This window comes from Aspergillus tanneri, assembly GCF_003426965.1.
Source record: "Aspergillus tanneri strain NIH1004 chromosome Unknown AapTan_1_pilon_pilon_pilon, whole genome shotgun sequence".
In the NCBI taxonomy this organism is placed as follows: Eukaryota; Fungi; Ascomycota; class Eurotiomycetes; order Eurotiales; family Aspergillaceae; genus Aspergillus; species Aspergillus tanneri.
The window spans coordinates 5,055,399-5,080,904 of record NW_022984628.1 but is presented as its reverse complement, the minus strand read 5'-3'; the positions used below and the strand labels follow the sequence as shown (position 1 = coordinate 5,080,904).

General features: G+C 46.3%; 10 protein-coding genes across 10 annotated transcripts; 4 read left to right on the top strand and 6 right to left on the bottom strand.

Annotated features, from left to right (window-relative positions):
• Positions 1-164: 164 nt before the first annotated feature.
• ATNIH1004_003654 (phosphatidylserine decarboxylase) lies at positions 165-1,436 on the bottom strand (the record flags this gene model as incomplete). Its single annotated transcript, XM_033568329.1, has 1 exon — positions 165-1,436. One exon carries the CDS (start codon positions 1,434-1,436, stop codon positions 165-167), a length of 1,272 nt encoding a protein of 423 aa, XP_033430324.1.
• Positions 1,437-2,315: 879 nt separating this feature from the next.
• Positions 2,316-2,892, bottom strand: ATNIH1004_003653 (uncharacterized protein; the record flags this gene model as incomplete). The annotated part of the gene is made up of 2 exons (XM_033568328.1): positions 2,316-2,667; positions 2,732-2,892. The coding sequence occupies 2 exons, from the start codon at positions 2,890-2,892 to the stop codon at positions 2,316-2,318; spliced, it is 513 nt and encodes a 170-aa protein (XP_033430323.1).
• Positions 2,893-3,465: 573 nt separating this feature from the next.
• On the top strand, positions 3,466-4,248 carry ATNIH1004_003652 (uncharacterized protein; the record flags this gene model as incomplete). The annotated part of the gene is made up of 2 exons (XM_033568327.1): positions 3,466-3,647; positions 3,693-4,248. 2 exons carry the CDS (start codon positions 3,466-3,468, stop codon positions 4,246-4,248), a joined length of 738 nt encoding a protein of 245 aa, XP_033430322.1.
• A 102-nt stretch (positions 4,249-4,350) lies between these two features.
• ATNIH1004_003651 (uncharacterized protein) lies at positions 4,351-5,877 on the bottom strand (the record flags this gene model as incomplete). The annotated part of the gene is made up of 4 exons (XM_033568326.1): positions 4,351-4,425; positions 4,890-5,526; positions 5,579-5,712; positions 5,764-5,877. The coding sequence occupies 4 exons, from the start codon at positions 5,875-5,877 to the stop codon at positions 4,351-4,353; spliced, it is 960 nt and encodes a 319-aa protein (XP_033430321.1).
• A 1,389-nt stretch (positions 5,878-7,266) lies between these two features.
• Positions 7,267-8,408, top strand: ATNIH1004_003650 (proteasome inhibitor PI31 family protein; the record flags this gene model as incomplete). Its single annotated transcript, XM_033568325.1, has 2 exons — positions 7,267-7,399; positions 7,516-8,408. The coding sequence occupies 2 exons, from the start codon at positions 7,267-7,269 to the stop codon at positions 8,406-8,408; spliced, it is 1,026 nt and encodes a 341-aa protein (XP_033430320.1).
• A 593-nt stretch (positions 8,409-9,001) lies between these two features.
• ATNIH1004_003649 (serine/threonine-protein phosphatase) lies at positions 9,002-10,361 on the top strand (the record flags this gene model as incomplete). The annotated part of the gene is made up of 6 exons (XM_033568324.1): positions 9,002-9,163; positions 9,256-9,297; positions 9,392-9,497; positions 9,557-10,090; positions 10,154-10,226; positions 10,289-10,361. The coding sequence occupies 6 exons, from the start codon at positions 9,002-9,004 to the stop codon at positions 10,359-10,361; spliced, it is 990 nt and encodes a 329-aa protein (XP_033430319.1).
• A 7,593-nt stretch (positions 10,362-17,954) lies between these two features.
• On the bottom strand, positions 17,955-19,622 carry ATNIH1004_003648 (MFS transporter; the record flags this gene model as incomplete). Its single annotated transcript, XM_033568323.1, has 4 exons — positions 17,955-19,108; positions 19,298-19,355; positions 19,418-19,438; positions 19,512-19,622. 4 exons carry the CDS (start codon positions 19,620-19,622, stop codon positions 17,955-17,957), a joined length of 1,344 nt encoding a protein of 447 aa, XP_033430318.1.
• Positions 19,623-20,698: 1,076 nt separating this feature from the next.
• Positions 20,699-21,650, bottom strand: ATNIH1004_003647 (uncharacterized protein; the record flags this gene model as incomplete). Its single annotated transcript, XM_033568322.1, has 3 exons — positions 20,699-20,800; positions 20,874-21,491; positions 21,570-21,650. The coding sequence occupies 3 exons, from the start codon at positions 21,648-21,650 to the stop codon at positions 20,699-20,701; spliced, it is 801 nt and encodes a 266-aa protein (XP_033430317.1).
• A 253-nt stretch (positions 21,651-21,903) lies between these two features.
• Positions 21,904-22,996, top strand: ATNIH1004_003646 (haloacid dehalogenase superfamily protein; the record flags this gene model as incomplete). The annotated part of the gene is made up of 3 exons (XM_033568321.1): positions 21,904-21,923; positions 21,989-22,148; positions 22,274-22,996. The coding sequence occupies 3 exons, from the start codon at positions 21,904-21,906 to the stop codon at positions 22,994-22,996; spliced, it is 903 nt and encodes a 300-aa protein (XP_033430316.1).
• A 509-nt stretch (positions 22,997-23,505) lies between these two features.
• Positions 23,506-25,478, bottom strand: ATNIH1004_003645 (uncharacterized protein; the record flags this gene model as incomplete). The annotated part of the gene is made up of 5 exons (XM_033568320.1): positions 23,506-24,504; positions 24,560-24,956; positions 25,019-25,111; positions 25,167-25,292; positions 25,354-25,478. 5 exons carry the CDS (start codon positions 25,476-25,478, stop codon positions 23,506-23,508), a joined length of 1,740 nt encoding a protein of 579 aa, XP_033430315.1.
• Positions 25,479-25,506: the final 28 nt, after the last annotated feature.

Sequence of the window (25,506 nt, the reverse complement as noted above, 5' to 3'; positions counted from 1 at the left end):
CTTGGTCTAGAAATAAAATTCTAGCCGAACCAGTGGTCCTCATGTAGTAGTCAACAACACTTAATTCAAGATGCACGTAAACACTAGCAAATGCACATTAACGACATACGCAATACCATGAGGTTCCTCTCAGCTACTTCTGTCCAGCTCATCAATTGCATCCTTTATCTGGAAGGCAAACCGAAACGGGATCCAAAAGTTTTAACCTCTCTTTCCTCTCTGTAGTATGCCCTGCACAACTTTTCCCCATAAAAGAAATGCTCTCGTGAGGCTGGGTCAGAATCAGGGAAGCCCGAAACTCGCGCCCTTCGCTCGAACATCATCACACAGTCGGACCCGCCGAAGGCGAAGTATGAAATCTCATCACCCTTCTTGACTTTCTGCCCCTGCAGCTCTCTCTTCACATTAACAGAAGAGACCATTGCCATTCCAATAGGCAGGACGGCGACCCTGCCCAGATGGTCATTGTTGATGATAATGACTCCTCGCGTCTGAAGGAATTGATAGCCTGGAGTGTCAGGGGCTGCGAGGGTGATGATACCAGATGGATTATTTTCACGTTCACCGATCCGGCGACAGAGCTCCAGGTAATTGTGGCCAACCTGCTGGTCCATCTTGACCTGAACTTCGAGATAGGCGGCGCCTTCGATCACATCAATAACCTCCACCGTTCCTGAGACCGGAGAATGCTGGCGGTGGTAGTCAAAGGAATTCAAGAAAACATGGGACCAGAGTCCATCTTTAAAAATCTCCCCATAGGTGCGAGTGTTATCATCAGGAAGCTTAGTCTCGCCATATTTCCCGAGAAGATCTTTTACCTTCCATGGGACATGCTTGAGGACCACCTCACTCTCGTCGCTGATCGAGTAGGCCCCAGCGTATGTGGAATCCGCAGGGAAAGCCACAACATGATCATCATCGGGGCAGTCAATTTCACGAGGGCTATCCAGCTTCCGACAGAAGAAACGATTAAAACTTTTCCAATTGGGAGCATCTGCCTCGGATTCGAAGACACGATAGAGCGGAGAATTACGAAAGCTCGTTATGGCCGCCTCGTTTATTGAGGATGGTTTGTCCATACTTCTTCCTATCTCCCTCGCAAAATTGACCACCCAGTCGGACAGCGGCTTGAGCGGCTTATTGATGTTCTTGGGGACAATTCGTGTCTGACGAGAGCCCAACGGCTCCTGGGACAGGATGAAATAAAAGACACAGAGAATGTAGTAGATATCCCGACCTTGGGTCGCCTCAGTTGGGACCCAGCCTCGGACCAGCCAGTCAGCAAAGTCCAGGAAGCCTCTGGCCGAGATTATGCCATACTTGTCCAACTCGGGAATGTCCCATCTCCTAGCGTTTTTAACAGCCTGCTCGAGGTCATCGACTTCCCAAAGTAGCTCGTCGCGAAGCTCCTGAACAATTGGGCTGTATCTTGACATGATTGTTTTCAGATTTGCACGTAAATGTGATAATACGCTCCAATCTGATTGTTGGTTGGTTTTGAATGTCAGAATAATCTAAACCTGAGAGGACGTTGACGCCGTACTTATACAGCTTCCAAGGGCCCTGTTTACGATAGACAGTTGCAATGGCAACATCATTTAGAAAGTCATGATGACGTACAAGGCTGGGTTGGAGTGAGACTCACTGATCCTATCCTATGAGAGGATGCACATATTCTATGTGTATTATTTAGTCGGTCTAGACTTTCTGGAATGTAGAATTAGACGGTTGCTGATAAGTCTGATGCTCGCGGAAACTCGTAGCAAGCAGTTCCGGAGGACACGCCGTTGCGCGGATTACAATTCGATGATGTAGAACAGGCTGGGCTTTCATCAGTGGGAAAGTTCGAGTGTGATAAGGAACAGTATATGAAATCATTACATATTGTCTCGCATTTAAAAATCTAACATATGACGTATAAAAAATTGAAGTAGATCACGGTGCCCTTTTGGTTTAGACAAGTTCGTGGACATAGGAAGAGATCTAATAACCAAGGCATGTATTGCTTCATATGATTCTTAATACAATAATAGTGGCAAATTGGTGGAAGTCTAAGAAGAAACAACACATCCACATTCTAGGTATTAAGATTCACTTCATTAAAATCTCCCTTCTCTGTGCAAATTTTGCTCTGGGTCCATGCTTGTCTCGATTCGCCGGATGACCCGGGCAGGATTTCCAGCAACAAAATGAAATGGGGGTACATCCTATCACCTGCCATCAGCACAGATATTCCACTGTAATCGAGAGGACCCTCAACGTATTTACCTTGGTCACAACCGAGCCAGCTCCCACAGTGCTACCTCGTCCGATTGTCACCCCAGCCAAGATGACAACGCTGCCTCCAATCCACACATCGTCTCCAATATTAATCTTCTTTCCTGCTTCTGGTCCTTCCAATCCTCTCGCTCGGCTGGGTCCATGGGGTGTGTAGCACCGTAGAGTGAGACATTGGAACCAAAAAGTGTCCTTTCACCAATGGTAATCAAACAAGTGTCAAGGACCAGCAAGTTGAAATTCAAGAATGTGCCTTTGCCGACTCTGAAGTTCAATCCATGATCCACAGATATCGGGGGATCCACGTAAGGATCCGTTTCGTTAAAGAGATTCTCATCCTCCTCGGGATCGGCGTGGACCGGTGGGAGGGGGCGTGTGTCTCCAATGATGCTGTGCACACTCGTTCATTAACGTTGTAGAAAACAAACGATACAGCACCTGACATATCACTCACTCTCTCCATAGTTCTACCCTTCGACGTCTCGATACCTGGCCTGCTTCGTTGAATCTGAGACAGGCCGCTCTGCATCGGGCACGGTTTGCCTGAAGGTCCGCATCCCATGCCCAGTAAAACTCGCCATTAATCATTTTCTGCCATTCCTTGGAGGATGTCATGTTTGATGGAATGTATGAGATGGATTATTACGGCCAATTGTTGTGGACCTCGTATTTCCCTTTATATAGAGTGGGCGTATGCCTGCGTGCTGGCCGACTTGCCTGTTACGGCAAGTCCCGCCGCAGATGCGATCTCCAGCATTCTTCACGTAATTGAAATGTTGAACTTCCACGCTCAGACGGCATATCACTAACTCCAGCTGTCTCTTGGCAAAATGAGTCAATCTTGCATTCCTAAGAGGGTGACGAACCGTATCAATATGGACGGGCATATATAACTCTGCTCCGTATAACTGGTGGCTACATCTGACAGTCTAAAAATTCCATTCCATTTGAATACTACCTATGTGTCTTTCAGGCTTATCCTCGCCTCTTCCGAGCTTCGATTCTCGTCAGGCCAAGTGCCTACCAGAACCCAAAACAACCGCGTTCATTTTGTCGTCCGATCCTCTATTATGCAACATCGCAAGCAAGCTCACTCGAGTACTCTATGTACCTCGTCACGACTCATTTACACCACATTTACCTTTGTATGATATTTCCGATCGCCATATAAACACCATCCAAGATGCTATGTTTGGCAGCAATCTTTATAATCTCAAGTTGTGGCTTATGACAAAGCCACGTGGTGAGGGTTTGGACGTTCCTGTTGAGTATCTTGTGAATTTGAACCCGGATACGCTCGAAGAGAAAAATGTCCACATACAAGTAGAACGCAGAGCTCTCCTTCGAGATGACGATGCCATAGTTGATGCGTAAGAAGCCTATAACTATAAATTTTCTCTTTCTAATATCAGCAGATTCATCCCGACCCCTGCAGGAGATCAATCTCTACTGATAGCCCATTCCAATCAAAAACAAAACGATCCTGTTTGTATTCCCATGGAAGCATCATATCCCCTCGATCCTAGCATCCGAGGAGAGTACCAAATCCCACATCCCTTCTTTACCTTTCGACTAAAAGAACATAAGAATGGTCCTGAAAGGCTCGTTCAATGGCAGATCCATCCAGGTCCTAACAGCCTCTTTCGATACCTCCTGGTTGATCTAGGCTATGAAGGAGAGTTTACACCGTCGATCTCACAAAATTTATCTCCAGAGGCTCACGTACTGGCTATTTATCAGCACGTTGGACTCGTTGTTTGGCTACCAGCTGACGTCAGCGAAGGTGTGCTTCTACTTCCTGAACGTGGCCAGTCCAAGAATCATGGACAGGAAATAATTGTGATCACCAGTCTACTTGCTTTTCTATACCAAATGCGAGGGGTAAAATGCATGCAACCACAGAGGATACTGGGCTGCTCAAACTCGTTGAAGTTGTTCAAGAAGGTGGCGTCAATGGTCCGAAAACATTAGGGGTGTATCTAGAACAGAGATGTCTCACATTTATGCTATGTTCAGATAAAACTGGTATCTATCTTGGGATTACAATTCCAGTATTATAACTTATAAAGATATTCAATAATGTCTCGGTTCAAGCTTGCGGGCGACAAGGTACAGGTTCGGCAGCTGTAGAACTATGGAGAACATTACCTGGACAGGAAGCTCAGCAAGCAACCTTATATTCTATGGACATAGCCAGCTCCAACTTCCTATTAATATGTACTTCTTTCCCTCCCTTCCTTATTCTCAATGATAGGAGCAGGGATTTCTGCACACAAAAAGTTTATGTAATTCTTTCTTATCCAAGCCCACGTCTTTCTGGAAATGGAGCGGAAAATGCCAATCCAGAAAGAAATATCGGCCCGATGGTTTGTCTGTTGAAAGCTACATGTTGTATTGAGTTGGGTTTTGTGCCAAAACAGTAGATACTTTACTCTTCGACACCTCAAATGTCGTTCCATATACTTCTAAGAAGAAGGAACACATTTAGAGCTATCCACGAGTGAATATCTTATATTATAAGATAATCATGCTGTCGTACTAATTCAGGTGAGTTTGTCTGTACAATATCAGCATATCTTCAATGAAATTATAAGGTATACAGAGCAACTCACGAACTCCGTCCACGACACATTTCGATCCTCCTCGGAAGTTAGAGCAACCCGAGCATCCCACACTTTTTTCAGCAAGTCTCGTGGTACTGGGTTTCGAAACTCAGATCTCCTTTCAATTTCATTTAAACGTGCCAGAATATAATACTGCGAGTGCGTGGAAAGCGAATCCGTTCCTGCCATGAAGAGTGGCAGGATTAAGAGCTCCAAAATTGAGCAATCCTTGGGAATCTGGGCGGTGGCATCCAGAATTCTTGTCACGCAGTCTTGTATCTCTGGACTGTTGGCTGATTTTAGTGGATCTAGCAGTCGATAGATCCGTAATATACATGAAAACTGAAAGGCCTCGGCCGCCGCCATCCAGCGAGAGTCGCTGTTCGGATACGAAGCTCCTTTCCGATCCCAGGAATATAGTTTGTGCTTGGCCAGAAGTAGTGCAATTTGATATTCGTCCCATGTCAGCCACCCTAATGCGTACTCCTTGGCCTTTTCCATAACGCCTCCGATGATCAGAAAGACATCCCTGGGGCACCCGTTAACCAGTTCAAACTTAAGGTCACTCGCGCACGCGACCATCTCCCGGATATCCTGAGAAAAGCATAATCGCTCTGCGCCAGCAAACGCCCGTACAATATCAAGCCTGCCATTTGTAAGCCCATGTAGAAAAACTGTATAATCACCAGGCGACCTACCAAGCCAAGTTACCTAAGAAAAACACAGCCCGTTGACGGTGGCCACTTAATCCTTCGGCTATCAGTAATCGTTTGCAAACAGACATAGCCCCTGTAATATGAATCCCGTTGCATGAAACGCCAGTCTCAGCAATCTATGAGTAGTGTTAGATAGAAACACACAGAGTCCCATGTACCATACATACATCCTGGAGCAGCAAAACCTGGATTATAGCGAGTACAGCATCTTGTTCATCTTCCAACAGAGTTTCGTTCTGGCTTCGTCGAATCTCCTTGCTCAGTGCACGTATTGCTCTCATCTGATATTCTACCGCGGTAGACACTTGCAGCGTGGTATTTTCAGTCAACTGTCCGAGATGAGACGCCGACAACCCAAGCACCGCATATAATAAGCCAATCTGCTTCCGTGCCAATGGAAGAATATATGATCGATAGGGATTATCTACATCAGCGCCAATCTCGGCAATCTGGTGGGCACAAATGAAGCTATCATCTAGAGAGCCACGTTATTGTTTTTTTCTTTTTTTTTTTTTTTTTTTTTTTCATTCTTGTGAGAGGTTTCAGTAAGGCTGAAGCCAAGCTTACAGTGAGAAAGGAGAGTCTCTGTCTCCGGCAAATTGAGAATTCGTACAATTTCTTCAGACGGATCAGGTTCATTCTCGATAGGCTTCTCTATATTTGGCAGGGTTTGCGTTTGCACCGGAGATTCAGAAGTACACGCTGATCCCCGCTGAATTGGCTGTATGTTGGCCTGCTGTAGGACGACTCTACTTTTCTTCGCCTTCGTATTCCGAGGTCCGACCGGGACCTGGGCACCTTTCCATTTTCCGCGACTGGCAATGCCACAAAAACGGAAGGTTTCTGGGTATCCACCACACACCAGACCCTTCGAAAGACAGCGGTTACAAACAGGACGAGTCCGATCGCACTTGCGACATTTTTCCCTGCATGTCAAGCACGCGGGACCTGCATAAATGTTAGGCATGATTGAAGTGGATTGGAAGGGCTAGTAACACACCCAATCGTGGCATACCGCAGTGCGACAGATTTGCTGGGAGGTTGCTGTTTGATTTTTGGAAATTAATAGTCTGATTTGAGTTGGAGAAACTACCCGAATTGGCAATTGAGGGCGCACCAACAAAGGTATGACTAATAGTAATCACCATAAGTTAGTTGGAGACTCGTCGATACTAGCGAAGTTTCGACAGAAGCTTACAAATTAACAAATGTGTTCTTTTGTGGGAGACTGCTGAGGGCTTTGCCTTACCGGGAACAATGTGGCTGGAGGAAGCCTCGAACTATATATATATTGGTGATGGATGGTGCCGGGGACGTTGCCGCATTAATTTCGCCACGCGACAATCTACATTTTAAGTTGGCTTGGCGCTTACAGTTCAAGGATCCTTCATAAATCTAACTAAGGAAAAATTAGATAGCTTTGTATTTTTTTTTATTACTATTGATTACCTTTTTTTTTTTTTTTTTTTTTTTTTTTTCATGCGAATTTAATTGCCGGGATAACGAAAATTTTTTAGTCGCTAAAGTTCGGCGGCCGAGCCAATGACTAATCTGACAGGCCCCGCAGGCTGTTGTCATCATTACTGTCTGGATATTACCTACTTATTATCTTGGGAAAAGTGGGGTTGACGCAACTTAACCAGCTATCCCATTCCAACTCCACATTCAAAATGGCCACAAACACAGACGCTCTACGCCCCGACAATGTGCTGGCACTTGCAGATCACGCTCTGCGGGGCGATGAGACCACTGAGTTCAGCCTCAAATCTCCTTACGAGGCCATCGCCCTCATCGGCCACGCTTGTATGGTCGCCGTCGATTTCAGACTCGCAGGACTTGGAGAAGAGCATACAATCTGTTTGTGATATTGCCTTCCTAACTTAGTGTGTGTCGTTTCTAATGCTTGTCGGGTTTGGCAGCGAGCTCCTCAGACAATCCCTCTTTGCCATCAGAATGGAACGTGAACGACACCATCTCCTTCCGGTACGCTCACCCTCGATCATCCATGCAGTATCTCCTTAAAATCAATCGACTAGGGAGCAATGCTGTCATTTTGGCCCTGGCTTTAGGTGATGACAAGCCTACGTCGTTTGATGTTACCGCCAATGACTTTATCTCGCCGTCCTCTCTACCCATATCCTCTAGTGCGGATTTGCCACCAGCCCGCTTGAGCGAAGTATTTATATCTCCATCGCGCTTAAATGACTTGATAGCATTGTTCAAGATCAATGTTATCCAAAAGCTCGCCCCTGGAGTTTACAAAGAAGGTTACGAAGTCTCTAGTCAGACCACACGGGAATCTCGAGAGAGGCCTCTTCCACGCAATCCTTTGAGAGATGACCCTATTCCTCGACCATCTCGTCCCTATCCTTTATATGATCCCTTAGCGGCAGAACCACGCCGGCCTGTACCTCCGGGAGACTTCGCCCCACCGGGGTTTGAAGACGAATTTGAGATCCAGAGACCGCCCCGAGGATACCCACCTGGCTGGGGGGGTAGAAACCCCCTGAATATCGGAGACCGAGACCTGTATCCCCCTGGTCTTGGCCCCCATGACCCTCTGAGAGGTGGTATCGGTCCTGGCCTAGCACCTGGAGGGGGTGGAATGCACCCAACCTTTGATGATCCCCTATTCGGTGGCGATAGAAGTAACAGTGGGTATGACCCGCAGATACCACCTGGAGCACGATATGATCCGGTCGGACCTGGAGATGCACCATTCGGACCAGGCCGCAGGCCTTTTGGTGGAGGAGGAGCTGGTGGACGCGGCGCAGGTGGAGGATTCGGCGGTTTTGGCGGTGACATCATTTAAGCGCGCGGCTAAGTAGAAGTTTGGTGGGGGAAATCTCTGGTGCACCCTGTAACGCTGGAACGGATTATGTTTATGTATTAGTCTATGATGTGACGAGTCTATGATAATTAGTAGCGAGAAGTCTAATTTGAAATACCTACCAACTTTGAATTAGCATATAAAGGCACAAAATTGCGCAGGGAGGTGGCGGGGTTGCGATCCTGGGGAGTGTGGCTTTGCCGGTGTGGCGCACGGCAGCAGCCCAAAAGCGGCCAAAGCTCGATTCATTCCAACTGGCAGCCAGCAAACCTCCCCTTCACACCACCAACAGTCAGCCCTCCTCCTTCCCCATCGTTTTATCCGCCGTTCTCCATCCCTCCCCTCTACTCCAGCCCTCGGGTTTTCTTCTCGTCGCCCGCTTGTCTGGGTATTCTCCCAATTCTGTTTTCAAGCCCTCCCCCCTGTACGCCCGTGAGTGTGTGGATCACTGTTCTCAGCAGAAAAGATCAAAGCCTACCTCACGAGACCATCCCCTCCTGGTTTTCCTGCCCCTCCTCGACTGCAGCAATCTAGGGCTCTCTCGTCCTCCTTCATCGTTGTTCGTCGTCGCTGCAATGGACAACAATATGGAAATCGATGCGGCGCGGTCGCCCGAGCCCCACCATTTGTCGCCTACCACCGACCCTGGGTCGATACCGACACTGGATGGTTGGATCGAAAACTTGATGAGCTGCAAGCAACTCGCAGAGGAGGATGTTCGGAGACTATGTGACCGAGTGCGTTGCCTTTTGGGATTTTGCTCATATGAGGAGATTGTAGACCGAGGTGATGGGCTACGATTCTAATATGGATTTTTTTTTTATTACAGGCTAGAGAGGTATTGCAGGAGGAGTCAAACGTGCAGCCTGTTGTATGTTTCTCTTGTTTTCCGTGTTTGTTTTTGAGAATACTGGAGATCCTTGGAGACCCGGCGGTCGATTCAAATGGCTGACTCGCAATTGCAGAAATGCCCAGTGACTGTGTGTGGTGATATTCACGGCCAATTCCACGACCTAATGGAGCTTTTCCGCATCGGAGGGCCCAACCCAGATACGAACTACTTGTTCATGGGTAGGAATTGTCCCTGTTAACCCTCCGAGGACATTCTTGCTCACTGCTATCATTTCTAGGTGACTATGTCGATCGGGGTTATTACTCCGTTGAGACCGTGACGCTCCTTGTCTGCCTTAAAATCCGTTATCCCCAGCGTATCACTATTCTACGAGGAAACCATGAGTCCCGCCAGATTACGCAAGTTTACGGCTTTTACGACGAATGCTTGCGCAAATACGGCAATGCCAACGTCTGGAAATACTTCACCGATCTTTTTGACTATCTCCCCCTCACCGCGCTTATTGAAAACCAGATATTCTGTCTCCACGGCGGTCTGAGTCCGTCGATCGACACACTCGATAATATCCGGTCGCTGGATCGAATTCAGGAGGTTCCTCATGAAGGACCGATGTGTGACTTGTTGTGGAGCGATCCCGACGATCGATGCGGCTGGGGAATATCTCCCCGTGGTGCTGGATACACATTTGGGCAGGATATCTCGGAAGCGTTTAATCACAACAACGGCTTGACTCTGGTTGCACGAGCGCATCAGCTGGTGATGGAGGGATATAATTGGTCGCAGGATCGAAACGTAGTCACCATCTTTTCAGGTATGGATGCAGTGGCCAACCATGACCTCCTGGGCGTTGCTAATCGAATTTCTTACCTTCCAGCCCCAAACTACTGCTACCGGTGCGGTAACCAAGCCGCAATTATGGAAATTGATGAGCATCTGAAGTATACGTTGTACGTGTGGCCCCCGGTTGCTCCCTGTTACGTACGGTTGATGCTGACGTGTGATTTTACAGCTTACAGTTTGATCCGTGCCCGCGTGCGGGAGAACCCATGGTCTCGAGGCGTACACCTGATTATTTCCTCTGATCTGACTCTGATAGACTTTTCTTTTCACCTTCTCACCTCCGGCAAGATGACGCTCTCCGACCCTTCGAAAGGGCTCCTGGGATTTGGAACAAGCATACAGAAAAGGCGACCTGCCTGGATAATTGTATGTCCATTAATTCTGGCCGTGTTGATACCATCCATGAAAATAAAAGACATTCGCAAGATTCTCATTTCTTTTTTTTTATTAGGCCACTGTTGGTGAACAACTGGCAAGGCCAAGTAATTCGAATGACCTCATAGCTGCCTATCTTGGTATTTACGATGCCCAGCCTGGTTGGGCATCATGATATCTGTAGATTGGTTCTTTGGATCGCCAACATGGCTTCCCCAAATGATGTCAATCATTATTGCCCTCACTCGCCATTACCCTAGACAAATAGAATACCCCGGTTGAGCAATGTCAGCTTTTAACCTCTTGGAAACCATGACCCATGCGCAGACTGAAGCTATAAAACAAGTTGGGTGAGGATTTTAGCTGGCAGCCTTCGCACTTTCCGTTTTTGTCGAAATATTTTCTCGCCCCTGTGATTTGCTAAATGGTCAATGAAGCCATACACGTTTAATATATACTTTCTACACGGTCGCTTCATGGATTCATGGGGCTATCCTTTGCAAAGGGACCAAAGGGACCAAAGTGCCCTGATTACATAGTTACTTCCATAGCTCCATCAATTGTTTCTTCTATATCTCCATTTCCAACTAAGCCTATAGAGCTAGATTTAGCGCAAATACTCAGTGATGTCCCTCCTCCGCAAGATATTGTTTTTAGACCTCTTGAGATAGCTAGGCCTTTTGCTTCTCGTGCACAAATCCCATTTGGGACTGATCTCAGTGCTTACAGCCTCTTCTCATTTATTCCAGAGGAATTGATTATCATGTTGTCAAAAAACACCAATAAATATGCAAGGACCAAAGGTACAGGAGAAACTGGTCGGGAATAGCATGATATTAAGGTGCTCTTTGCAATTCTCATATATACGGGGGTTCGTATCTCGTCTAGTGATGAATTCTACTGGAGAGATAAGGAGCCAATTCATATGCCACGCAGGTTCATCGGATTAAAGCAATTCCAACAAATTAAGCGATTCTGTGATGTTCCTGATCCTGACTCTGAGGCGGTAAAAGAGGCTATAAAGCTTGATCTGAAGCCTAATCAGATGGGTGGTATAGGCTTGAGCCCTCTGTTGCTTACTGTCTGCTTGCAGTACTGGGAGCCATCGCATGCCGTTCCTTTGGATAAGGTTATGATCCGAGGGTTTGGCTATTCGCATCGTACATTTAAGATGCCGAAAGAATCAATTAAGCAGGGATATACGCTTTTTGCTTTTGCAGATTAAGGATACATCCTTAGTGGATATGAGAGATCCATTAGTCTCTCGTGGAGGTTAAAAAGCAAAAGGATCTGATTGGCTCGCTCAATGGTACCACAGCGTTCAACAAGGTCTGCCTTTCAGGCACAAAAGGTATACATACCGTGTATATGGGTAGCTACTTTGCCACTATACCACTGTTTTATCATTTTCGACAGCTGGGAGTTGGTGCATGTGAAACTACACAAGGCATCTAAAACATTCCAAAAAATTTTTCATCTCTAAAAGAGTTAAAGAATCCAAGACATTGAATATTTTATATGCTATTCCATCAGGAATTCCATCTGGTGTCAAGAAAGTGCTATGTATTACATGGCAGGATAATAATATAGCCACTGCTATGTCAACGGTACGTACTATATATTAAGAAAGTGATTGGATTTCTCGTCTTCGCAAATACCTTGCTACTACATCTACAAATGCTAAGAATACTCGTCCACCGTTTAATGGTTTGCCTACAAAAGAGCTACTAATCCCTCGACTGATGAACGACTATAACTTTCATACGCGAGGTATAGATCGGGCGAATCAGCCACGAGCTATGAGACTCATCAAAAAAACTTTTACGCTCTTGGTGGCCAATATTTTTCTGGACTCCTGATGTCACCATTATTAATGCTTATTGTGTTACTAAAGTAGCATACAAGCAGCAGTGCATGAAGCAGAGGTCCCATCTTGAGTTCCGAGAGGAGTTATATGAAGATCTTTTTAAGCTAGTGCTACAGGAATCAGCTTCAGGGAAGCGAGATAAAAATCCTTAGGATTTAGAAGAGCAACCAAGAACCCATCAAGCCATCCAACTGCAGTCACCGCGTAAGAAGTGTCATTGGTGTAAATTTCTTGCTTCTCAGGCAAAGGCCTGTAATGCTGTATACAAGTTATTTTGGCTGTGTATCCTGTAATGTTCAATTGTGCAGGAAGGATATTAGGCCGTGTAGGGCTGAGCTTCATTGGCTGAGGCCACCGTTACATGAGCGAGATAGAAACTGCTTATAGAGTGCAAGCATTGAAGCTCTAGTATCTTTCACTGCACTTGTGCGTGGTGATAAAATGCAAACTGCAGCAGAAAAGGGCTTTAAATTGCCTAACGTCTTGCCAGTCAAATGGATACCACGCGTTGTATTATTTTAAAATAATATTAGGCAGGCTACTAAAAACAAGAAAATGCTACATGGTCTACTATGTGCGGCAAAGGAAAAGGAAGATAATATTAAAAGCAAGAAAATAATGGAGGCACCTGTTATCATAAATAGTTGAGGTAAATACAGCTTCCCAGCAACTCTGAGATACTAAATATTAGCTATATAGCGTCGTTACATCCATTATTCTACACCAAAAAGTCTACTTACTATATTGTTTATTTAGTTGTAATTTTATAGCTTTATTTGTGTGCTAGCAGGTGGCTTCGAGAATTGTGCATTTAGAGGGAACATCGGTCGAATGATCAACAATGGTGCCCGATGCTCATTAGGGTGAGAGAAAAGACCTTATTTGGACTCCCTCACATGATCATACCCCAATAAATGTAACCAGACCTGCCTTTCTCGGACTTATTCCTCACCACCGAAAAAAGCTCTAAGGCGACAGCTCATCTCATAGCCTCCTATCTAAACACCTATACATAGGGTTACTGGAGATACAGCGGCCGTCCACATTTTCCAGTTGCTGGAGCACAATTGACTATGGAAACACCAGTGTCATAGACTAGACATAACCATCGTCGTGAGTGGAAATTACATAAATGAAATTGTCTATCATAAATGTGATCTTAATCAAGTAAATAAATGAGTGCAGCAGCAGGATATATTTTCAATATCAATCGGGCTACTTGTAGATAACATACAACAAATAGCCAGCTTTGTCTATGGTGCCTGGAATCCGTTGCCGCCTTTGCACATTACAGTGGTGTCTGATATTTTTTCCAAGACGTGACACATATTGAGTGTTATATGGGAAGACTTCCTATCTCTTTGCCATTCAGGTGGTAATTGCGTAGGCTAGTATGACTGAATGCTTTCTGCAATGTTGCAAATTGAGAGCAAATCAATTCATTTTGAATTCGACCGAATTTTGCCTGAAGGGTACTGAGTGTAAAGGATCAAGAAAATAGCTGTTTATAGCAGTCCCGACCTATTCATTCCTAATTTTAATGCGTAACTGGCTATAGTACACACATGTTAAATAGCTTTCACATTCCCGTTGGATACAGTAGAAGCACTGTACAAGCTGCTGAAGTTTGCAGTTATGCTTGTGTTACAGTCTAAGGTCGGCAGTGAACAGAGCCACCTTACATTGCAGGACCAAGTCAAATAATCTAAGCTGTAGCATTAGTTCATACCTGTAAATAATATTCCACCTTAGGCCCTTACATCATCGTGGTACCCTTACCTGCTGCACCTCTGAGTTCTATGCTAAAAAGCAGTTTTGCATAGCCAGTATTAGCTTTGAGTTTCGAAAAAGGCTTCTCATGTTCTGCGTGGTTTAAGATCAGTTGGTCTCTGTGTATTTATTTCATTCACTCCGGCGTTGTAGATCCGAATATGCGTCATTTAGTTGTGCCTACGTCGATGATCACAAAAATAAACGGTGGCAACCCTACGCTGCTGTTGCTGCTGCTGCCTACACAAAAGACCTATGTAATCCACCCCGTGGAGGTTGCTAGAATAGAGGTGGCAGCTGAGGTTGTTGAAAAGTGTATGTTTACTCGGTAAGAATGAACAGTGCATTATGCTAATTATATCGACCAAGTCGCAAAAACCGTTTGAAAAGAAGGGGCAGAAGTGTCCCAAATAGGAAAAACGGTAGATGATGGTCATAAGGTTAGAGTCCTAGATTGGCTCACTATAACTGACTATGGTCCTCAGCCAGAGTTGGGACTGGACAGTAGCTACTAGACTCATATAAGCTCCAGGAATGGCTCAGCCAAATCCAACAGACTTTGTTCTGTCCCGGTATACCAGGTGCGGAAGACCATATTACCTTCAACAATCATCAGCCACGAGAAGAAAAATATGGAAAAGGATCTGATGCTGGCATTTCATATGCATATTGCAACTACCAATCTCAACTGAAGCAAAACACTACATATATCTCCTAGACCTCTAAAACAGCTCGGCAAAGTCGGCAGGTTTTTCCTCCGAAAATCAAGAATCTGCATGGCAATCACAGCAAAAAAGGGGCCAGGCCAACAATTAACGAAATCATCGAGTTATTGATTTCGGTCACCAAACAATTCTCCAGGATGTGTACTATAGTTTGAATCCCGAGAACCATAATCGTCGAATTGTTCCGTGTCCAAGCACACACAGGACTGAATCTATTCACAACTCGCTACCCATACAAGAGATCATGTCACAGTGCGAAGGATCCGTACAGAAAATGATACGTGCGAAGGATGATGATATCCTATGCTTTGTGAATAGCCAGGCTTCCAGGCTTTGTGGATCAAGTTCCCCAGAAATCAGAGGCATAGTCCGACGTAGCATCGTCGATGCAGCGAATGGAATGTGTAGTAACTTTCCTATTTAATGAGATCCTTGAATACATTGTCTAAAGTCTGCCATACTTTTTTCCTTGCACAACTACATATAGACTTCCTCCTGGGTCAACCAACATTAGGAGACCTTGAGATAGCATTGGCAATTTACCTCGTGGAGAACAACGTTTAGATGAAACCTCCAAGCAAGCGGTAGACAGGATTCGAAGCCAACCGAAAGGGTACCAAGACCTTGCTCTACGGACTTCGTCTTGGCTAACTTACAGCAAGAGAGGATATTCTCTTGCAGAGATACAACACACTCTTGCTATCAGGGTTGACGCGACAGGTCTAAATGAAAGTTCATCCCTGATGCAGATACCCTTGGCTCTATATGTGCCAGATTAACTACGACGGACCAAAAGAGTGGCTTTGTCTCCATTACACAACAAAGGAATATTTCGAGCGAACATGCCAATTCCCAAAGCAAAATCGAATTTCAGTCGTCTGCAATACGTACCTTTTGGTACCGGTATCTGCTTGGTGGATAAAAGTTTTAGAAACGGTTGCTAAATAATCCGCTTTATTACAATCTCTGTTAGCTTCTAAACAAGGAGGCTGGTGCTCAAAATACATCCAGCATATCCCAAGAAACGTGACAGAGGGTGTGCATCTAGCAACATATTTTGGACTGGCCGACTTGATTAATACACTACATATAAAGGAACACACTGCAGATCCCAAAGACAGTAATGGCAGATCCTCCTCGCATAAGCTGCCAAGACCAGAAATGAAGGAGTAGTGATTCTATTACTGAATATGGGTGCTGATGTGGAATCTAAAGACAACGATGGTCGGACCCCGCTATCGTGGGCAGCAGAGAAGGGAAATGACGGCATTATGTTCTTATTGCTAAATAAGGGAGTGGACGTTAACCAGATGAGCAGGACAGGGTAGACACCGCTTCTGTTGCCCTACGAGAATAGGCACGAGCAGGTGATATAGCTGCTGATTAGGAAGGGGGCCAGTACCAACAACGCGAACGAAGATGGATGGACTGTATTTGTCACTGCCGGTGTCATTGTTGTTGAACAGGAAGATAGTAACTGAACGATGCACCTTTAATTCCCAGACTTCTATTGATATTCTGCGACAGGATCGCTGCAGTTTCCCCTTTCTACATTCGCTTTGAGGAGTTCTCCGCCCTCGAACCATTCGAAATGAAGGTACAATAAACTGTGGTCCCGTTCTTATCCGCAAACTCACGTTCTGACAGTATGACCCGTGCTAAGTTCAGAGTCAATGGCGTCAAACAAGATTACACAATGAAACTTGGGGAGGAACGAGACGCTTTTTTCGTCTTCGAGACACCTGAAAGCATTCCCGAATCTTCGCCAATCGTTTCGCCAGAAGCCATCCTCAATAGAGGCAGCTGTGCTGGCTCCAGTGCAAGAAGTCCGCAACTGGAGCCACTCAACGATGCATATGGCAAGATGAGGTTGGAACAACCAAGACACTCAGATAGCGTCGTCAGTCTTCCGAGCTTATTACCGGCTTCTCCGGCCTCAAGTGCAAATAATCCAAACAAGATTTATACAAAAACGCTTCGGTTAAGAAGCGAATAACTCAAGGCTATGATTATTCACCGGGGGAGAATTCCACAAGTTTCACCGTCAATGGTGCAACTTGCCAGGCAAATTTATCTTTGGAAGTACACCAATCCTGTTATAATTCCGGACGTGGAAATCCTTCTTATGCCAGGTTTAGGGGCAGCGGTGAGGATGCGCTCTCATGCCAAACTGACGAAATTCCGGAAACTCGCATATTTACGATCAATACGAGGGCTATGTTTCTTTCGATCTACTAAGCTTACAGAACAGACACGTGCCCTTGTCCAACGTACCCGTAGATCAATGCTTCCCACCTGTTAGACCTCTAGGCAGCATGGGCGATGACTACACGGACTTCAACTACTGGTGCTCAGGAAGTTTTGTCTTCTAGGGTTTCTTCCTGATTAAAGTGAGGAGATCGAAATTGAAGAGCTTGGGAGCGTAGAAGACGAAGACTTGGAAATGAGTATTTATCTTAGAATTCACGGAATACTGAAGGAGAAGCAGGGGCTTCAGCTCTAGAATCTCTTGAAGGCTGTATACAACATGGGCAAGGCTTAACAGCTATGAGGGCAACGACAACCTCGATTAAAGGATATATAAATCGTGGCTATCAATGCTCGAACATTAGCTTTAGATTTTCGTTGTCTTAGGAACGCGCGAACCAGCAAATCTACCCATTGTTGGGAACGACGCTTTGATGACTCTCCCGTGGGTGCCGTATCTTCGAGGCTAATGCCGCGCTTCCTTTGTGACTCGAGATCATCCACATTCTCTTCAGAGATCCTATACTCCGTGGATTTTATGAGTATACCTTCCCACTTATTGTAGTTGTATATTGTCGTGTTTTACGGTGGATGCTCCTTATGAAGCGGATATCGTTTCTACCAAAACAAACAGGAAGAAACGTATATATGTATGATCTTGAGGTGCGTGTCTATAGACTGTGGAACCGTCAGGCGTACAGACAGCGGAGCCTGCGGGATCTCCACAGGGCTTGTTTTGGCTGAAAGAGAGTCTCGGAGATTGTGGAGAAGGGGTTGGATGCATTAGTATTAGACACTAGCAATAATAATAATCTAACTAGGACTAATGGAGACGTAGATATCGCAGCTCGTCAGCCATCAGTATTATTCTTTCTTTTGAACCAAAACCCGCCCAGGCAAAGCAAGGTCGGGATTGTCGACACCCCCGTAAGGATGGCTATCGCCCACGCCATCGTTCCCCAACCCGCACTTTGGCGAATAAATCCCGCAAAGAAAGGACCAATGATAGTACCGGCAGAAAATGCCGAATTCAAAAGCCCATAAGCAAGGGCCATCGCACCGCCTTTCCCAAAGATGTCGGGGGTCCGTTCCTCCTTAGCCTGAACTACATAAGAAGCTTCCACCATAATCGACGGTATCAAAACTGCGTTGCAAAGTCCGATCAACACCAGGAGAGCACACAACAGTACCTTTTGCCCCATGGAGTCGTGCGTTACGAATCGGAGGACCACAAGGAGTGGAACGCTGACTAAGAGTGCTCCTGAAGCAAGGTAGCGTCTGGACTCCCCATACGTGTCGATGATATATCCCACTAACGGATCAAGGAGATGAGGAATCGACAAGGGAATGAAGATAAGCCCTTGGCCGGTTTGCTCCCAGCCAAATGTCTCCTCAACATAGAGAGGCAGGACGCTATCAAAGCAGGTCAAGACCATGGAAACAATAAAATAAGTCCACAAGGAAACCAGCATGCGCTCGGAAGCCAGTAGGATAAATAAAGCTCCCAGAGGCCGCTTTTTGAGCGGTGCAGGTGACGGTTGAACCGAGTCCGCGCATCCAGGAGCCGCTTGAGGTGATTCGTTGTCCTTTCTTTCCTGGAGAGGCGAGAGCCATCGGACGGCATGTTTCTTCTCGATCATGACGATTCGGAACACGATGTCCAGTCCGACCAACCCAAATGCTAGCCCGAAGACGGCATAATATCCTCCATTTTCATAGATGACTCCTCCAAGAAGAGGTCCTCCCATGATGCCAAGAGTCATTCCCATACCAATATAGCCCATAGACTGACCAAGTTCTTCTTTTTCCACTGAGTCCACTAAAAGGGCACATCCTACTGTCCACACCACGGCCGCAGAAGCTCCCTGGAGCAATCGTCCGGCCACCCAGAGGCCTATATTAGTCCCGACACAGAGGAGAGCAGTGGCACCGGCCAAGGCAATCAGGCCAATCATAAGGGGCCACCATCGGGACTCGATTCGATCAGTTACGTAGCCCGCCATAGCTGCGACACAGTACTCGGTTAGTAAGTGTTGCGCTACCTTCAAGGACGGGCGATCCTTACGCGAAGCAGATAGCATAGAAGCTCCATATAAAGCCAATAATATGGACGTCCATCGCTGTACTAGTTAATGGATCCTGTTAGCTGAGAAAGATAAAGATAAGCCAACTTGGAGAGAATATAGTGACTTACCTTCGCTGTCAGATAAACCTACTCGATCGCGCAAAGCCGTGGGAGCTACAGGAACAATCTGTCACCAATATCAGCAAGCCGTCGCTAGGGTATAACATGCTGCAGAATACAGGCTCATACTAGTCCATAGAGCAAGATATCCTGTTTTAGAATCCATTAGCATCACGGCTTATTGGTAACCTCGCTTTGGGAGCCAAGCAATCTGGTGGCATACAGTGAAGACGGCAAATACAACCACGAATGTGATAAAAAGCTTTGATGACCTCCACTCAAGAAATACGGGCGGTTCTGCATCATCTCCACGACCAGGCCAGAGCTTCCCCATGATCACAGGGAGCCTAGAGAAACGGGACGGCTCCCTAGACTGGCGGAATGTGAGCCAATATGAAGTCACGTGGGAACGGCTCCCACAACTAGTATGCTGAAGAAAGGGGTCAATTCTCCGGTGCCAAGTAAAAGTTTCCAAATATTTTGAAATTGGCGCCAAAGCAGTCCTGCGTAGGTAGATTGTGGAGGAAGAAAAAAACCTGTCGATGGTTAATGTTGAATCATCTTTCGGATACCGCGGGCCCCGAATCGTCAACTAAAAGAGGCCCAGACGCAGATGATAACCAGTTCCCGATCATTCTAATAGTCAGCTAGCAAATATTTATACACTCCGTACGTAATTGTAGAAAAGATGAATTCCTAAAACAAGAAACAGAATAAGATTACTGGTAATAGAGGAGACGGATCCCATGGTTAAATTAAGCCTTGCATCAATGGCTTGCTCCATGGGTAAATCTTCCCCTGCATGGGGGCATCGCCTCATTATTTAAACGATTTTCCTTGGCTGCAGATCTGACGCCAACATAAATAACAACATATTTCACAATGAAGAAATTATCCTAGATTTGGCTTAGAAGATCGCGCGAATGTCCTATGGACCGTTTTCAAAACCAGAAATGTGTACTATTTATTAACCTTTTCCAGTATTCTAATTGACAGGTTCCTCGGACTTACAACTCCGAGAAAGGAGCACCAAGGTACGTAGCTCTAGATACATGCTGACAGACCCATGCTTTGTGAGTGTATAAACTTTGGATCCACTTTGAATAAATTAGTCCTCATAGGCATGTTGCAATTATAATGCCAATTCAGATATCAATAGATAGTGAATATGTTGCTATATTAGGAGGCACATTCGAGGGACTGTGAATAACTTTGGATTAGACTGGTACATTAAAAAGGCATACCACATCGAGGACCGAGGGGGTGATGCGAAGATCCACAAAGAACCTCTAAGTGCAGTCACTAACCATAATAGCCATGGCTTCCAATGTACCTTAGAATCGTTTTATTCAAACCAAAGGTTGCTGAATACACAATTATGGGAGCGACAAAAAGCTTCCAGCCTTAATATCAGGATTGGAAATTCATACTATACCCCCCAGTATTGGGATCTTGGGTGAATTTGAAGTTATCGGTGGACAACCCAAATGGCTTGAGAATACCATTTCCTAGCTGGGATCCTAGTTAGCTTGATCCAAGAGCACTTGATCGAGCGCCCAACAAGCCCAACCATATGGGAACTCACATCTTTGAGCTTGCCCATCATTTCCGCCATTTCAGTCTCGCGCGCCTTGTTAATCTTTACAGGAAGCTCAAGAAGAGACTTCTGAACAACGCGCTTATCTTCTGGTGGAAGATTATCCATACCAGCAAGCAGTTTGTAGTCCTCTTCAGCACCTTGTAGGTTTCCCCATCCACCAAGCTGTAACTTCGCACGTGCACGGCGCATTAGCGCCTTTGCTCGTATCCGCATAACATCCTGCTTTCTCTGATCCATAATCTGCAAGCGTAGGAGTTCCTTCTGCTCTTCGTCGTCATCACCGGAGATCTCTACCACGGCATTGGTTGATTCAGAGTCCTGTTGCTTGTCTTTCGTACTGGCCGTATCACTTTCTGCCGATGGTGGAATTACTCTATCGAGGCAGTCAATACATGCGGTCGCAGAGTCCACCGATGCCTTCCAATCTTCTAGTTTTAGGTAGCATGCCGACATATTACTCCGCAGAACGGCAATTTCGTAATCAAGGTAGCTCGGGCATGAGGCTAGGGCACGGTCATAGCAGGAAATAGCCTGGTCGTAGCAGGCAGCTGTAAATAACTGATTTGCTTCAGCCTTGATGGAATTAGATTCCTTGAGAAGTTGCTATTGCAGGGATTCATAATTCATATCAGCACTATGGCAACGGGGGTTGGACACGGAAGGAGCTGCTTCAACACTCACGGCTTCTTCCTTGGCGGGGAATCGTGCATCGTGGAAAACCTCTTCCTCGCTATCACTGTGAGTAACTGTGGAGCGGCCCATGCTCCTTGTATATGATTGCGTCTCGTTATGTTTGATAATAAGAGAGAGAGATGGCACGGAGTCGGGATGGACATTGACCGACCGCCGACCGACCAGGTCCGATGGGGAAAATACCTTAGGCTCTACACTGATAGGCCCCTCTCCCTCAGGCACCATTCCCCGCCTTCTCTTCGTCAGTAACCATTCGTCCGCGTTGTCAACTCTTTTTGGGCTTCCATTCCTGTCGCTATCGAGGACACTCCCTGAAGAAATCATGGCATTCACCCCTTCGAGGTAGGTTTCCAAATCCCTTCGAAACGTAAAATCCATCAACACTAATAAATCTGTACTCCCCGCAGTTTGCCCCGCATACGGGCATGTCTCTTCGACATGGACGGACTCCTGATCGACTCGGAGGACATCTACACTGAGATCACCAATCAGATTCTGCAAGAGAATGGCAAATCCTTGCTTCCATGGTCAATCAAAGCGCAGTTACAGGGCCGACCACAGACAGAGGTATTGTACTACCGTCAGCACCAGACAGTGAATCCCCTGGCAAAGCTCGTCTTTGAAATGGGAAACCCGATGACCTGTACTACATCAACCGGCGCTCCTAACACATCAAATACGCTCTCTATTAGGCCGCTAAAATCTTCCATCACTGGGCTCAACTTCCCATTACTCGCGAGGAATATGCCGCCAGACAGGCCACCCTTCAGACCGAAAAATTCCCGAACTCTCAGCCTCTTCCCGGAGTGAGGACTCTCTTGTCGAAATTGATTTCGACTCAAACCACGGATCAGCCTGTTCATATTGCTCTGGCCACGTCGTCTCATTACCGTAACTACAAGTTGAAGACCGACCATTTGCAGGATCTTTTCGCGCTGTTCCCTGAATCTCAGCGCGTACTGGGTGATGACGAGCGAATTGGTCAGGGAAGGGGTAAACCCTTACCAGATATCTACTTGCTTGCGCTGGAAACCGTCAACGCGAATTTGCGCCAGCGTGGGGAGGTCGAGATCAAGCCGGAAGAGTGCCTCGTGTTCGAGGACGCGGTCCCTGGTGTGGAGGCGGGTCGTAGAGCTGGGATGAGGGTCGTCTGGTGTCCGCATCCGGGTCTGCTGGAAGCGTATAAGGGCCGAGAGGCGGAAGTACTGGCAGGGTTGACGGGAGAGCACAAAGAGGAGGAAAAGTCTACACCCGAAAAGGACGCGGAAGAGTTGTCCGCGGAGAGGATGAAGGGATCAGGTAAACCGGGTGAGCTACATGATGGATGGGGTGATTATATTCCTACGCTAGAGAACTTCCCTTATGAAAGATATGGCATTCAACCTGCCGGAGATGGAGTTCTGCCCAGATGTTAGAACATAAACCGGTACTCCATGGCAGTATCTGCTATTGTACATGAAAGAGAAATAAAAGGCATGATACCCATGTAAAAAAAACCAAATCCCTCCTCCTAAGATATGAACTTCCAACCATCTAGGTCACTTATCCAGGTCAAGTGGCCCCCAAGGCAGATGAAGATCAAGCATGGTAGTAGACCCTTCAGCTCTTCCCATTTCCTTCCTCCCAAAGTTACCAAACGAAGCAAATAATCAATAAAAGAGGGGAGAGGCAAATAGAAGACGATGAGTAATTCGGCAAATATCCCTGTCTTTAAGCCACTAGTGTCTTTTGTGACAAGGGAAGCTTTGCCTACTGACCACGCCACGAAGGGAAAATGACCGAGATCGAAGAGAAGGAAAAGAAAAAGCATTAAACGAAAGCAGCAAATTTAAAAAAGAGAAAAGTCACATAGAAAGGATCCCCAAGCGCAACGTCAGCTCTAGAACCCGTCACTGCCGAAAGTAAACAAGGTTGGTCGCTTTCTCTAGCGCTTTCTCATTTCAATAAAAGAAGAATGCCCCGAGTCAGTTGTTGTTGTAGCAGTAGAGCGTTTGCGCCCGCCACCCCTTGCGCGACGAACTGGAATCTGCCCAGGAGACGCAGGGACCATATGTTGGTTGCAATTGCCTACACCTTCACCCATGGCAGCTGGAACAGCGTGCATATTTGCCACAGGGCTAGGAGAAAAAAACGAAGTGACAGGGTTAGCCATGAAATCCACTGGAGGCATGGGATGGGAGATTGGCGCGGGCACGCGATGGGGCTGTACGGTGGACATGTATGCATGATGACCATCAGGACGAGCAGGGTATGCCATGCTTGAAGTGACGTTGTATGTCGACTCTCCACTCACCATAGGCTGAGAGTAGTAGGACATTGCCTGCGAGTTAATCAAGGAGGACGAACTCAGATGGCCGGCAGGTGCAACTGCGTTGCTGTGAGTGCCTGTATCGGAGCGGATAGTTTCAGTTATGCTGGAGGGAGTAAACATCGCAGTGTTATCGTTTGGGCAGTCCGAGGTGTCCGAGTGGGATGATTTGATTGAATTAGTCGACTTCTGGGATGTGTTCACTGTCCCTGTCCTTGGTGCCTTCCTGGCAGCTGTCTTTCTTGCGGCTGACACTGTCTTCCTAGTGGTTCTAGGAGCCTTCTGAGCATTGGTTTTTCGGGTCTTTTTGGCTGCTGGGGGCTGGCGACGATTTCCAATTCGAAGAGCCTCTTTTCCTGCCGTCATTATGTGTCCTTTGCGTTTGTTCAGGAGCTTGTTGCTCTCGACACGCCTCTCAGCTGCTACTGGATTGTCGACTAAGTTGTACAAATAAAGAGGGTCTAAGATATGCTTGCAGACGGTCTTATGTCTATAAAGACATTCGATGATGCGAGTCATTCGTTCAGCAAAAGTGCCGGGCTCATCGTGAATCTTTCCCTTGGGCTCGAACGCCGCTAGAAGCGGACCAGTAGTTTGACGCAAAATAACGGTTTCCTAGAAGCATTATTAGCAAAGTGGGTAGTAGCGTCACTTTCTTTGGTATTCCTACCAAAGTCTGCCAGCAGCAGGCCTCGACTCGCTCGTCAGAGTATTTGCCGTTCTTGAATGGTAGAATCATTCCCTCATTATCTGTTGCATGATCGACGCTGAGCATAGCTTTGCACATCTCTCTCACAACAACCTGCTTTTGCTCCTGTGCGCGAGGAATAGTTGGGTCATAAGGAAGTGGCTCACTGGGCTGATAAAAAGCACGGGCGTCCTCATGAGACCGGAAAAGCGTAGTATTATGAAATGGATTTGACACAGCAGAGTCCATTAGGTCAACCAAATCTGGAACCAAAGACGTAGAATTATTCTCGTTCATGGACGGTGTAGGCTCTGGCACAAAACTATCGGTCGGCGATGCAAGTGCATGTTCAGTGTTATCTCTTTCATGAGAAAAGGAACTGCTTGAGTATAGCATATCAGCTCATGAGTTTTCTTATCAAATGTTGACGAGCCAACATACTGAGATGCAAGAAATCCATCGTCAGTGGAGTTTTCGTGTGCAAAATAAGGAGGGCTGGGTACCATCTCGACATCAGACAGAGAGGCACCAAGTCTAAACATCAAACAATCAGTATTTTTCAATAAATGCATCAAAGTAGGTACTATACTGCTCTTTGTTTGGTCCAATGCTCAGGCCGTGGCCCTGAACATAATTCACAATGTTATTCTGCGGAGCTTGCGCATTACCTCCAACCCGTGCTCCATTCAGATGGCCTCCATCGGCAGTCCAGTTGCTACTATCATGCTATGTCAGTTAGAGCTCTAAGGTTATTGGATTGCTAAGGGAAATCTCACAATTCGCTATTTAGGAGGAAACTGTTCTGGTCGGGTCCAATATCAGGAACAGATGCGTGAGCCTGATCCAGCTGTGACAGAGAGCTCCATTCATAAGCAACATTCCACTCATCATATCCAGACATCTTTGCAAATGGTGAAAACACCAGAAAG